At 44.9% G+C, this 14,228-nt stretch overlaps 2 protein-coding genes across 3 annotated transcripts; both read left to right on the forward strand.

Annotated features, from left to right (window-relative positions):
- Nucleotides 1-649: 649 nt before the first annotated feature.
- LOC132678316 (C-type lectin domain family 4 member G-like) lies at nt 650-5,802 on the forward strand. Of its 2 annotated transcripts, none has more exons than XM_060630505.3 (7): nt 650-765; nt 931-1,041; nt 1,272-1,325; nt 1,407-1,496; nt 1,835-1,986; nt 2,852-2,955; nt 4,741-5,802. In XM_060630505.3, the coding sequence occupies exons 1-7, from the start codon at nt 729-731 to the stop codon at nt 4,865-4,867; spliced, it is 675 nt and encodes a 224-aa protein (XP_060486488.1). In that variant the 5' UTR covers nt 650-728; the 3' UTR covers nt 4,868-5,802. The 2 variants fall into 2 exon arrangements, with proteins under 2 accessions (XP_060486488.1, XP_078299369.1); XM_078443243.2 differs by having other exon boundaries at nt 691-765; nt 936-1,041.
- A 4,596-nt stretch (nt 5,803-10,398) lies between these two features.
- On the forward strand, nt 10,399-11,409 carry LOC132678313 (olfactory receptor 1M1-like). Its single transcript, XM_060630503.1, has one exon. It carries the CDS (start codon nt 10,474-10,476, stop codon nt 11,407-11,409), a length of 936 nt encoding a protein of 311 aa, XP_060486486.1. The 5' UTR covers nt 10,399-10,473.
- Nucleotides 11,410-14,228: the final 2,819 nt, after the last annotated feature.

Below are 14,228 nucleotides of genomic sequence, written 5' to 3' on the forward strand. Positions count from 1 at the left end.
ATCCTAGCTGGGTGAACTCCAAACAGCATATGGAGACACACACACACACACACACACACACACACACACACTCTAGGCAACCTGCTGAAAACCAAAGAAAAGGAGAAAAATCATAATGGCACTCAGAGAGAAAAAGACACGTGAAATGGCACGATGTACGAACGTTTCCTAACAGTGGGTTTGGTAAATAGAAGCCTCTCCATCAACATGAGCTTGCCTTTTCTTACCCCATCGCATTCTCCATTTAAGATGTAACGTCACAAAGCCAACGTGTGGGGAAAGGAGTGGCCGTGTGCTCTGAGAGAGCATAAACGTAACTCCAGTGCTGAAATTACTACAATTTTATCTCTGAGAAAATGGGGGATTTTTTGAAACAAATGGAACCAGAAGCCTAAAGGTACAAATGCACCACAAACTTCGAAGCAGACTTCTGGGGCGGCTACTGTCCCCCGAACCGAGAGAGAAATGACAGCTGCAGAGAATACTTGGGACAGAACACCTTTTCCAAGATGCTAATGCCATCTCCTGGTGGCGTGAATTGGTGATAAGCCATCTAGAGACCTTGGGGGCCTTACTGAGCCAGGAAGGAAACATCTGATGGTTTACGTGGGGGGTGGCATTTCCTAGTATAGGATGGGCGTGTCTTCAACAATAACCAGAAGGGCTGTGGGTAGCTAGACCAGAAGGAGCTGCGGCCACAGGTGAACACACGCACAAGACCTCACACCATGGAAGGAAAATATCCGCCCATCCGGGGGAAACCGGGTGAGTCAAGAGGCCCAGGGCAGGAGTAGGTGCCCTCAGTACCAGCGACTGCTCCTTGCTTTCCACTCCAGGGCATGGTTCAGGCCCATCCCTCATCCCTCCACATTCCTGGCATGATCCTGGCAGACCATGTGCACTGCCTCATACTTGCCGCATTCCCCGCAGCACAGAGGAACCAAAGGCTGCCCCAGGATGACCCCTGGAAGTTTTTCTGCCTGGCAATGACTCTGATGCTGCTTCTGTTCGACCTCATCCTAGGTGTGGTCCTGGCTGAGGGTAAGGTGGTGAGCCGGTGGGAAATGGGTAATCACATGGACCAAGTCTTGAGAAGCAGGCCCTACAGGGCTGGGGCAGAGATGGGTCAGTAAGGGGGTGACTGGACTGCATCACTGGACTTCACAATTTTAGAGGGAACCTGCCCTCCTCGTCTTAGCCTGCAGTTTGGGGAGTGGGAAAAGAACCGGGTGCTGAAAGGTCTAGAGCACATCAGCACGTGTCTCTCCTAGTACTGCTGTTCTCCAACAAGATGCAGGAAGACCTCAAGCAAATGGACATCCAATGTGAGTGCTGAATGAAACGGAGGGCTTCCTTCCCACACGCACCACCAGGTCTTGATCCGCCTTTCTCTGTGGGCCTCTTAGTTGTGCAGGGTCTGGCAGATGCTGGGCACGAGCGGGACATTGTGTGGGGAGAGGTGTTCCGGCAAATGGAAGCTGTGCGGGCAGGCAACGGTAAGGAGGCAGGGTGGGCTCGGTGGGGGGAACTGGGAGTTGGAAGAGGACTGCTGTTGTCTTAAGCACTGCTGATGGTAGTGGTTCTTATAACACGCGAGCAGGTGTTGGGTTGTTTTAATCGATCCTCTGCCAAGGTGGATGTCAACATAAAGTGTGAGGCCCCCTGCATGTATCACTCTGCCATCTGGCAAGGCCCGGCTCTTGCATGAACACATGGGAAGCTACTGTGCTCATTTTGGCAAAGAGGCACAGATGAACAGGTTTGGATCATTTCACCTCTGGAGGCCAGTGCAGCCTGTAGCCTCAACAGAGCTGATGTCCCTCCCCTTCTCCAGAATCCTCCTGCGAGCCCTGCCATGAAAACTGGACGGCATTTCAGGGCTCCTGCTATCAATTTTCCACACAAGAACTGAGCTGGTTCAAAGCCAAGGATCACTGTACAGAGAAGGGTGCTCACCTGGTCATCATCAACAGCCAAGCAGAGCAGGTGAGAAGCAGGGAGGGGTGCTCTGGAGACCCGTCAAGTCATTGCAATCTCATGTCCTTGTTCCCTGTAGAATCCAGTGCAAATCCTGCATTCTGTCCTTCATAATGTCCTTCCGCTGTTTCAGCATGCAGCGTTGCCCAGTATTCAGTCCCGCTTCTGAATGATTCTTCATAGTGGCCCTTCTGTCTGGAATGCTTCCTTCTATCTACCTGGACAGCTCCTACCTGTTCTTCATCAGATCAAACTTTGTCCTTCAACATCCTTCCCACCCCCTCTTCCTTAATACTGGACTATGCTGCCAGATCCCTGGTTCATCTCCTTGCACATGGAGAACTTCCTGGCTAGGGGTGGTTCTGACTCATTCTTGAGTCCATACTGCCTGGAACCAGATTGGACACACTCAGTATGGTTCAGTGGACTCAATGTTTGTCAGTGGAATCCAACTGATTGCCAGAACATTTTCTATGGAGTAGTGTCCAGATTCCTCACCCTGTTAACCATGCCCTTGAATAATCTTATCTACCCTTTAACCAGGCAGTGCTCATCTAGGAGCCATACTGGGCTCTTCTTCCCTCATTGAAGTTTCAGAAAATCCTGGAAGGCACCTGCCATTGTTATCCCCATTTTACAAATGAAAAGCCTGAGGACCGTAAGTGTCCATAATTTGCTAATTACACAGGTCATAATAATGGTGGAAATGGTCATCTACCTAGAGCTTTAAGCCAATGTGTTCAATGGCGACATTGAAGGACATCCTTGCCCATGGGGTGCCCTAGGTCTTAGTCCCTTTCATGGACTGCTTCCACTGCCATTCTCACCTCTGGATGTAGTCTTTCCTGACTTACTTTGCCTTCTTCTCATGCAGAAATTCCTGAGTCCAAAGGAAAATAATGGCTACTGGATTGGCCTCAGGAAACAATACCCAAAGGGCATTCACAAGTGGCAAGATGGCTCAGTTCCTACCTTCCTGTGAGTGTCTCTGTTGGACTCAGAACACCTGAGCTTGTCTGTCCCATTGAATCTTGAAGACATCTTCCCACAGATTCTCAAATTGCCTCAAGGGTCTGATTTTGGCCTGAACCAAACTTCCTGTCATATTTCCGGTTGTCATGCTTATTGCTATTTTGTTAGCTGCAGGTGTGTGTGTGTGTGTGTGTGTGTGTGTGTGTGTGTGTGTGTGTGTAAAAACCATAATTAAACAACATTAAATAGGAAGTTCTTTATTGTAGGAAGTCTCAGTGCCTTTAATACATTGAAGAGAATTGTACACTCTAAGGAGGGAGTAGACAGTGTGTGGTGTACCAAGCTTATTGAGAGGCACAGCTCATCTGGATATATCTGGAGCTTCTAGTGTCCTATAGAACACACCCAAGGAATCACTGCCCAGGGGATCCAGTCCTAACCCCTCCACGAATGATTCAATGACCTCACATTCTGGTCATCATCTGTTTTTGGACTTTTTTTCGTGTCTACACACTTGACCAGAACCACACGCTGAGCCTCCTGGACCATCGTGAGTACATCTGCTCTCTTTCACTTCCACTGCTTCTGCCTCAGCTCAGGTCAGGACAATTGCTGTATATCCTGTACTTAGTCTTACCTTCATCAACCCATGCTCTAGTCAAGTTCAAGGGGCCATCTTCCTAAAACACGCCCTTGGTATACTTTTTGGAAACACCCGATTCCTCAGTGCCACATCGATAACCTAGAATCTTCAGATGGCACCTTTCAGTTCCCACATAGTGGGTGCCAATTCATCTTTGCACCCGCATCTCCTACACTCCCAAGGGCTCTCCACCCCCTTGCCACAGCTATGTGGTAAATGACTCATCTTTTTGGATATTGTCTTGTATCTTATCTTTACGCTTTTGTTCCTGCCGTGTCATCTATCTGGAACATCTTTCACTGGCTCGTGTCAAGCTTCGTAGAAGAACCCATCCTGTGCCCAGCGTGAATTAATCCAACTCCCTTAATATCCCAGTCATACCCTATGTAGAGTTTTGTAGCTGTGTTAATTATGATCTTCCTTTGCCTATGTATGTCTTGCCCATCAGACAGGCTGCTACTTTAGGGCAGAGCAGGCTTCCAACACATGGGTGTGTCTCCAGTTGCCAGTACAGGGCTTGGTACACAGCAGGTGCACAATGAACTATATTGGAATGAATGAGTGAGTGTTATAAGCATTTCAAGAAATGTTTAGGAAAGAGAGTATGGGATCATTTCACAGACTTGTCACCTGTTATACACCAGACATTCAAATGCATCATATTCTCAAACTTAATTTCAGAGATCCAGGGATGTTAAGTCATTTGTCCGGTTTGGCCTCATTTGTTTCATTTATAATTCAAGATTATTATTATGAAACAGATGATTATTATAAAACAGTGGTGCTCAAAAGGTGGTGATTTCTTCCTAGAGACATCTGGCACTGCAATATTTTTGGTTGTCACAATGAAGAGTGGGTAGAGACCAGCCATGCCACTCAATGTCCTACAGTGCCCAGGATGGCCCCACACAACAGATAATGATAAAGCTCCCGATGTAAATATTTCCTTCATGTAAACACAGTGCTGTAATATATGGTTAGGATATTTTACTTTTAGGATTACTCACATATCCCCAAGGAAAGACCTTTGCCAGTAGCCTTATTCTCTTCTGGGATCTTGTTGGTGAGCCCAGCTGGGCATGGCTGAGTGTGGCTTGCCCAGCACTGTGGTTAAGGGACCGGGATGATCCTTGTGTTTGTTTTCACAGCAACTGGCGTGATACCAGATCTTCTCACTATGACTGTGCCTTCCTGGTGGGTTCTGGCTCTTGGTCCTCTACTACATGCTATGCGTATTGGTATCATTGGATATGTGAGAAGCCACAGGTCTGCTGAGATGCTCCCTTTCCTCTATCTTCAGTCTTGGGAAAGATTGTCTTGATGTGTGACCTCAAAACAATTCCCCAGCTTGGCTGCAGAAAAGGGGGTCTCCTGAAAGCCCTAGTCCTCTTGGTAGCGTTGTCTCCCTTTCTTTCCCTTACTTCTAAATTTTGTTGGGGTACATGTAAAATAACACCAGGATGAAACAATGAGCAAAATATATCGTGTAGGACATTCTACAAGACAAATAATCTAGCTTTGAAAAAAAAATGACAGAAAGGCAAATGTCATATTATTAGATATGATAAAATAAAATATAAATAGATAAAATAAAAGAGTCTTAACTGAGAATAAACTGACAGTTGATGGGGGGTGGGAGGGAGGGGAAAGTGGATGATGGGCATTGAGGAGGGCACCTGTTGGGATGAGCACTGGGTGTAGTATGGAAACCAATTTGACAACAAATTTCCTATTAATTAAAAACACAAATAAAATTTGAATCTCATATAAAAAAATAAAAGAGTCTTAACGACGTAACTCAATGTGTATACCATGTTTGGATTTTTATTAGACAAAGCTTGAAAAAAATCACAATATTTGAGTATGGATTATATATCAGGAAACATTAAAGCATTTTTATTTATTTGTTAGGTGTGCTAATGGCATGGCATAGACAGATGGTGGATGGATGAATAGATAAATAGATAGATAGATAGATAGATAGATAGAGATATATCACTATATGTTAGTAATCTATACTAACACGAACATGGGTAATACATAGGGGTACATTTGTGTACTCTGTGGGATTTTCTTTAAAATGATAAACCAGGGGCGCCTGGGTGGCTCAGTCGGTTAAGCATCTGACTTCAGCTCAGGTCACGATCTCACAGTCCGTGAGTTCGAGCCCCGCGTGGGGCTCTGGGCTAATGGCTCAGAGCCTGGAGCGTGCTTCCGATTCTGTGTCTCCCTCTCTCTCTGCCCCTCCCCCATTCATGCTCTGTCTCTTTCTGTCTCAAAAATAAATAGATGTTACGAAAAATTAAAAAAAAATAAAATGATAAACCAAATAAGGGGGAAGATTGTAAGAAACTCAATTGGTCGAGTGTTTATAATTATTAAACCTTGAGACACAGGAGTTCATCATTTATTCTAATTTGTGCCTACAGGAACATTCCACATAAAATTTTAAATTAGTCAGTGCAATTCATAGTAACTTGTATAAGGTAAACATGATTCAGAAAGAAACTCAGCAAACTTGTGGTAGAACAGAAATGTCTGAATCTAGAAGTGAGATCTATGTAAAGTCTTACTATAAATATCATATTTCACAGTGTGGCATTGAGAACATTCCATTTTAGCTTGAGAACTATGTATGGATTTCTATAGTTATGGATTTCTCTTCAACATTATCCTGGGGGTCCTAGACAAAGCAGTACTATACCTCTCCCCCCCACCCAGAAAAAACCCCAAGAAACAAAAGTATTAAAATTTGGGAAAGAAGATACAAAACCATCAGTTTTCACACACGATACCCTTGTTTTCACAGAGACACCAAGGCTGCTGCTCACACCTTTAGAATTTAGAAGTGTGTGCCAAATTTTCTGCATTCAGAGTCGGTATAGAGATTGTGTTTTATGAGCCAAGAGCAAATCGATAGACAAAGAAATATTTGGAAAATATCACACCATTGCACAAAAACGTTAAGTGACCTTCAGAACCATAGACATCCCGATGTCTTTAAGCGAAAAATTAGAGACTATGCATGAAGACACAGGCACTCACTATAGCAGGAATGATAGGATATTGTATGTGTAGTGTGGCTCTACCCACATAACAAATACTTAATACATTGTAACCATTATTGGTAATAAGATACTTAAAAGTTTCATCATGGAAAACATTGAGTACCACACCTTCCTCTGTCAACCAAGAGGGACGAATCTGAAAAAAGCCACTATTCTTGGGACCAACTATTTTCCCACAGAGGCACGCTCTCTAGACTCAGAGGCACGCTAGGGAGGATGAGCTAATTTTATTCCCTCTAACAAGATTCTCTGGGGATCATGCTTCAGGAGGTCAGAAAGTCTGGTATAAACCTGTTGGTGGTGCCCCTGCTTTGGCTCCCAGAGAAAACATGCTCCTCCTCTACAGTCAGAAGACAATGTGGAGGCAGCAGTGGCCCCTCCCCCCTGGAAACACAACACCCATGGGCTGAGAGGTCCTGGGATCTGCCAGAGGTACAGCAGCCACTGGGCAAGTAAGTGTGTCAAGAAGACAAGCTGTAGAGGCATGGTCTCAGGTCTCAACTTCCTCCCTGGAACTTTTCCTCAAAGGTCGGGGAGCTGCCTGCTCAGTGTTCCCCACCAAAACTTTAGAGTGCCTGGTGTCATAGCCTCGTGGGTGGACAGGGTGTTTGAGCTGGTCAAGAGAGTGGGCACCAGAGCCAGAGCTCAGGCTGAATTCTAACTCCATGCAGAAGTGAGGTGTGGAGCCTCAGCTGCCTGCCCCATGCACTTGTGGAGGGTTCAGTGGGGGTGCTACATGTCAAGTGGGTTAGCTCAACTGTGGATTTGCATCAAATAAGCATCACTGTCCTGCTCAAAGTTAGTCAGTTTGGGCAGGTGCTGGGGGAGGAGAGAGCAGGGGTTTCAACCTAGTTCAGCGGTCCTCAATGGAGGGCAATTTCAATCCCTTCCCAAGGGGCCTTGAGATGTTTCTTCTTGTTGCAGCTGGAGTGGAGGGGGTGCTACTGACCAGGGGTGTCGCTCAATACCCTGCAAATATACACAACGCGGTCCCCACCACAAAAAATGATCTGGCCCCAAATGTGTGCAGACTCCAGGATGAGAATCCCTGGGCTTGAGCTGTGAAGTTGGATTGGACCTGGGTCTGCATTTCCACAGGCTCACTGGCTGCAGGGCTGTGGGAGGCGAGAGTGGCCATGGGGAGACCAGGGGATGATAGATCACCCACCTGGGAGTCTGTAGTGAACTCGCGCTGGGAATGAACTTCCTGCTTCTGTCCAAGAGATTAAGATGATGTTTAAAAGTCCACAAATTCGGAATCACTGGGATGTGAGAGGCAGGACAGGAGTGGCGGGCAGTGCCCAGTGCTTGACTTGGTTGTCCAGGTTGGGCACCCCACGGAATGCCACAGTGCAAGACTCCCAGGGCCAACTTCAGCGGCTTTGGCAGGGGGATCCCATTTCAGACCTCGTGAGACGGGATTGCCTGGGGTGGGGGCGGTGTCTGGGAGTGATGTCCAGGAAACAGCAGGATAATCAAGCAGGAATTGGAAAAGAGGTGCATGCTGAGTCAGAAATTCAGAATGAATTTAATCCATTGAATAAAAAGTGCAAGTATGGAAGACAATTGAGACCGCCCTCTGCCCCCCCACCCCCGCCACCCCATGCCCCCACACTAAGACACCTGCCACCTGTAATATAAACATTTTCTGGGGTGCCTGGGTGGGTGGCTCCGTTGGTCAACCATCTGATTCTTGGTTTCGGCTCAGGTCATGAGTTCACAGTTTGAGAGTTCAAGCCCCGTGTTGGGCTCTGTGCTAACAGAGTGGAGCCTGCTTGCAGTTCTCTTTCTGTCTGCCCCTCCTGGGCGCTCTCCCTCTCAAAATACATAAATAAACTTAAAGAACAAAACCCCAAAATAAATATTTTCATACCTCAGATGTACCCTGAACATGCCTTGCCATATGGTATGTGGATTGCAGGGTGAACAGCACTGCTGGGTTCTCAGCATGGGGGAGTCCATAGATACAAAAAACAAAAACAAAAACAAAAACAAAAACAAAAACAAAAACAAAAAACCAGCCAACCCAGATATTCACTCTTTTTCTCAGCCTTCCGTGGATAAAGATGACTGGATAGCTTTGGAGAGTCTATTGTCGTTCACAAATGTGTAATGCTGCTCCCAGGGTGAGATTTCTGCCACCCCACCCCCTTAACACCAGGCTTGGCCACTGAAATGTGGGTGGAGGTGAGAGAAGGCTGTTCCCTGGTAAAAGCTCTTTGGAGCCAGCCTACCCTTCACTTTTTCCATTGCTGTGATAACTGGCAGTGCCCCAGACACAGAGGTTTGTCTCTCTGCCCGAGTTCTGGACTGAATTCATCACGAAGCACAGCCATAGCAACCTATGATGGGCTTGCAGCCTGAGAGGGAAATAAGCTTTCAGTGCTGTCAGCCACCAAGATTTGGGCGTGTATGTTGCTGGAGTGTACCTTAGCCTAGGTGGACTTAGAGTCAGTGGGCTGCCCAGGGTCCGGGTAACACAAGCAGTGCCTGGGACATGGGGCCAGAATTTGTGGGCAAATAAAGATTGTCTGTCTCCAACACTGACGCTAAGAAGCATAAAATGAATGAAATTAGCTCCCTTTGGAAATAACCTGCACCAAGATATAATTAATCTGCGCATGCTCTTATAGCCTGACAACGAGACTGATGGAAAAGATACGTGTCCTTTGTAACATTTTAGAGGGTGCCTTTAAAAGAAGCTTCTGTAGAGCTCCAACCTAATTGTTTCATTTACTCCTCCCAAGAAACTGAGGCTGTGGGAGTGTCTGTCACTGGCTAACCCAGCCAATGAGTGTCAGAGATGGTATTCAAACAGGGTCTGTCGGAACCCTTGCTCTCAGCCACTAAGAGGTCTTAAAATTCATGAGGTTCAGCATTTTCTGTATTCACCCACCACATCTTCACAACTATGTGGAGCAGGTATTATTATTAGCCTCATTTTAAAGATGAGAAAACTAAGGCACAGAGAAGTTAAGTAACTTGCCTAACTCCCACAGCTGGTAAGAGGCAGAGCTAAGATTTAACCCCAGGCTGTCTGCCTTCAGAATTGATGCCCTTAATCACAATTGAAAATATGTTAAAAATGAATGAAAAAATAAAAAAGAAAAAAATATTTTCATTTTAATTTTTTTAAGTCTATTTATTTATATTGAGAGAGACAGAGAGAGCATGAGCTGGGGAGGGGCAGAGAGAGGAAGAGAGGAAGAATCCCAAGCAGGCTCCATGCGCAGACCCCGACACAGGGCTTGAACCCATGAACTGTGAGATCATGACCTGAACCGAAGTCAAGAGTTGGATGTCCAAGTGACCAGGCGCCCTTATTTTTATTATTTTTTAAAACAAGTCTTGGAAATAGTATTTTATTTAGGCTATTTATTTGGTTTATTTCTTCCCCCTATCTTTCGTGAGTCATAATTAGCAGGTAAAAATGTATATAATCAGGGTATACAACTTGATACTTTGATATGTGCCTAACTGTGAAATAGTCACCACGATCAAGCTAATTAACATATATCACTCTTTATCTTGATAGCATCACTGAAAACTCCCAGTAATAAAAATAACTGTCCACATTACATGTTAGGTATGGATTTAAGGCCCTTGTACACAGTTTTCTCACTTAATCCTTGTAATGATCCTAAGAGGTTAGAATTATTAGTTCCTTAAGCAGATGAGGAAACAGGCTCAGAGAGGTTAGTGAGAGGAACCCTGAAGGCTGGGTGGGAAGGACAGTAAGGCGATGATCCATTTCTTCCTTCAGAGTCCACTCACTGTTGACGCCCTTGTTTCTGGCCTCAGAACTGCCCGGATATGGAGAATCAGACCCGAGTCTTCGAATTCATCCTCCTCGGCCTCTCCGAGCAGCCTCTACAGCAGCAGGTGCTCATTGGTATGTCCTGCAGCCTGTATCTGATCGGATGCACGGGGAATCTGCTCACCATCCTGGCCATCCTCTTGGACCCTCACCTCCACTGCCCCATGTACTTCTTCCTCAGCAACTTGTCTCTTCTGGACATCTGTTTTACCTCCACCACCGTCCCCAAGATGCTGGTGAACTATCTGTGCAGACACAGCACCATCTCCCCCCAGGCTTGCCTGGCCCAGATGTATTTCTTCATTGCCTTTGGGGCAGCGGAAAGCATCCTTCTCTCAGTCATGGCTTACGACCGCTACCTGGCCATCTGCTGCCCGCTGCGCTACATGACGATCATGAACGTCCTTCGTTGTGCCTTGCTAGTGACCGTGCCCTGGACCTCAGCAAACCTCATCTCCATGGTCCATACCATCCTGATGACCCGCTTGTCCTTTTGCACCAATAGGATCCCACACTTTTTCTGTGACATTAATGCCTTGATCAAGCTTTCCTGCTCCAACACGCAGGTCAATGAGATGTTGATGCTGGTCCTTGGGGGTTCGGTGGTTCTGATGTCTTTTGTGTGTATCATGGCCTCTTATACACCTATTGCTGTGGCTGTGTGGAAGGTGCCCTCAGCCCAGGGGAAGTGGAAAGCTTTCTCTACCTGCAGCTCTCACCTTTGTGTCATCTCGCTCTTCTATGGGACTATTATTGGGGTCTACTTCAACCCTGCATCCACACACACCACCCAGAGGGACATGGTAGCCACAGTGATGTACACCATGGTCACCCCCATGCTGAACCCCTTCATCTACAGCCTTCGGAACCGCGATCTGAAGGGTGCCCTCAGGAAACTTCTTAGAGGAAACCACTTGGCTAAGCCTCTTTGAAGACTCTTTTTAGACCCAATTCCTTTTGAAATAAACTAATTTTTTCCCAATTTTTGAACTCAGGGTGTTTTCTCCCTGTTTTTATTTTTTATATTAAAAATTTTTTAATGCTTTATTTATTTTTGAGAAAGAGAGAGACAGAGTGTGAGCAGGGAAGAGGCAGAGAGAGAGAGGGAGACACAGAATCTCAAGCAGGCTCTAGGCTCTGAGCTGTCAGCACAGAGCCCAACGTGGAGCTTGAACCCATGAACTGCGAGATCATGACCTCAGCTGAAGTTGGACACTTAACCCACTGAGCCACCCAGGCACCCCATTTTCCCCTTTTTTTTAAAGGTAGAAACCAAGTTTTATTCTTCATGTAAGCATTTTATTTTTTGTTGAATTATTTGACATAGAACATTATGTAAATTGAGGTTGTACAAGTTCATTCAATACATTTATATATTGTAATATGATTGCCAGTATAGCAATATTTAGCACCTCTATCACATTACATAATTACCCTTTCTTGTTAATGGTTGAGATAATTAAGTAGTTTTTTAGCAAGTTTGATGATTGTAGTATAATATTGTCTATATTCATTACACTGTGCATTAGACCTGTCTTATTTACCACTCATTGCAAGTTTGTACCTTTAAACAACAGCAGTCTTATCCCTGCACCCTCCCTCCCCTGGCAACCACCACTCTATTTTTTCTAGATTCCAAGTGTAAGTAATATTGCACAGTGCATGTTTTTCTCTGACTTATCTCACTTAGCATAATGTACTCACGTCCATCCATGTTGTCACAAAGGCAGGATATCTTCCCATCTCACAGCTGAATTCTATTCTAGTGTGTGTGTGTGTGTGTATCACCTTTTTTACCCACTCATCCCTTGATGGGCATTTTGGTTGTTTCCATATCCTGGCTATTGTGAATGATGATGCAATGAATAGAGGAGTGCATATATCTCTTCAAGGTTCTGTTTTCACTTCTTTTGGGTTGGAAATGGAATTGCTGGATTGTAGAGTAGACCTGCTTTTAATTTTTGAGGAACCTCCATGTTGTTTTCCATAGTGGTTGGACCAATTTACATTCCCACCAACAGTGCACCAGGGTTCCCTCTTCACTACATCCTCGCTGACACCTGTTGTCTTTTGTCTTTTGAGGTGGTATCTCATTGTGGTTTTGACTTCCATTTCCCTGATGTTGAGCATCCTCTCGTGTGCTTGTTGGCCAATTTGATGTCCTCTTTGGAAAAATATCTATTTGTTTGCCCCCCCCCCCCCCCCATTTAAGTTGGATTGTTTGTGTTTTTGTCATTAAGTTGTATGAGTTCTTTACACATTTTGGGTTAACGTTTATCCAATATATGGTTTGCAAAAATTTTCTCCCAATTTTTTGATTGTCTTTTCATTCTGTCAATTGTTTCTTTTCCTGTGCAGAAGTCTTTGAGTTTGCTGATTTTTGCTTTTGCTGTTTATGCTTTTGGTGTCATATCCAAGAAATCATTGCCGAGACCCATGTTGAGGGGCTTCTTCTAAGAGTTTTATGGTATTGAGTCTTATGCTTAAGTCTTTGATCCATTTCAAGTTAATTTTTGTGACTGGTGTGAAATAGAGTTCCCATTTCATTGTTTCATGTGGCTTATCCAGTTTCCACACACCATCTGTTGAAGAGAGTATCCTGTCTCCATTGGATGTTTTTGGCTCCCTTGTTGAATTTTAGTTGAAATTAAAAGCTTTTCATGGTGTTTTTTCTTGGTTCACAGACACAACATTAAAAAATGAAAAAAAGTATCCCCTTACAAATTTTTGCTAATGTTTATTTTTGAGAGAGAGAGAGAGAGAGGGAGGGAGAGAGAGAATGAGCAGGGGAGGAGCAGAGAGAGAGAGAGAGAGAGAGAGAGAGAATCCGAAGCAGGGTCCAGGCTCTGAGCTGTCAGCACAGAGCCCGAAGCAGGGCTCAAACTCATGAACTGTGAGATCATGACCTGAGCTGAAGTCGGACACACCCAAGTGCCTATAAAAAAGGTATCCCCTTTTTAATTCCTTCAATCCTTTTGATGACATCCTGAGAATATTTTGATTTGATGTTACTATGCCTACAACACTTTCCCCATGACATCCCTTTGGAAAGTGAGAAGGAGGGTCTTTGGCTCAGAGCCTTCAGCAGGCAACAGTAGCTAGCTAGAATTTAAACAATATTCTTTAATTTTTAAGATGTTCTCTTTTTACTCTTATCTTCTGTATCAGTTGGGGTTCAGGTGGGAAAAGATAAAGTGTGCTCTCGCTTGCACACTTATTTATGCCCGATAGTTTGGGTTTTCTATGTACAGTAGTGATCTATTAGGTTCTAATGAAGAACTTTAAAGGCTTAACAACATTCAGTAGAAAAAACCCTACCAAGTAAATAAAAGCATTGCTGGTACCTGGATGTACTTTGACTCAAATAACAGGAATGGGAGATACTGGATAAGACAGATTGCACGTGCTGAGTCAAGAGCAAAACACTGGGACTGCATGATGGTGGGGCACTGGCTTTAAAACCTGACAGACTTGGGTTCAAATTCCCCACTCCCTCATGAATAGGTTGAATGTCTCTTATCTGCTCACTTTCCCTTTGAGTGTGAGTTTTGTCCTTCATGGAGTGCAGGCTGTTCAATATCCCTTCTAGCCTGTTGCTGTAAGTCAATTAGCTTCACATCTCAGCACTACTGTTTTCTCACCTGGAAACTGAAGTTAGTAATGGTTCCCCCCTCTCCAGGTGGTCATGAGAATTCTATTAAAAAAAAACGTAAATCACTTATCAAAGGACTCCGTGCATAATAAGCATTGG

The sequence above is a fragment of the Panthera onca genome, chromosome A2 (assembly GCF_046562875.1).
Source record: "Panthera onca isolate mPanOnc1 chromosome A2, mPanOnc1 haplotype 2, whole genome shotgun sequence".
NCBI classification, from domain to species: Eukaryota; Metazoa; Chordata; class Mammalia; order Carnivora; family Felidae; genus Panthera; species Panthera onca.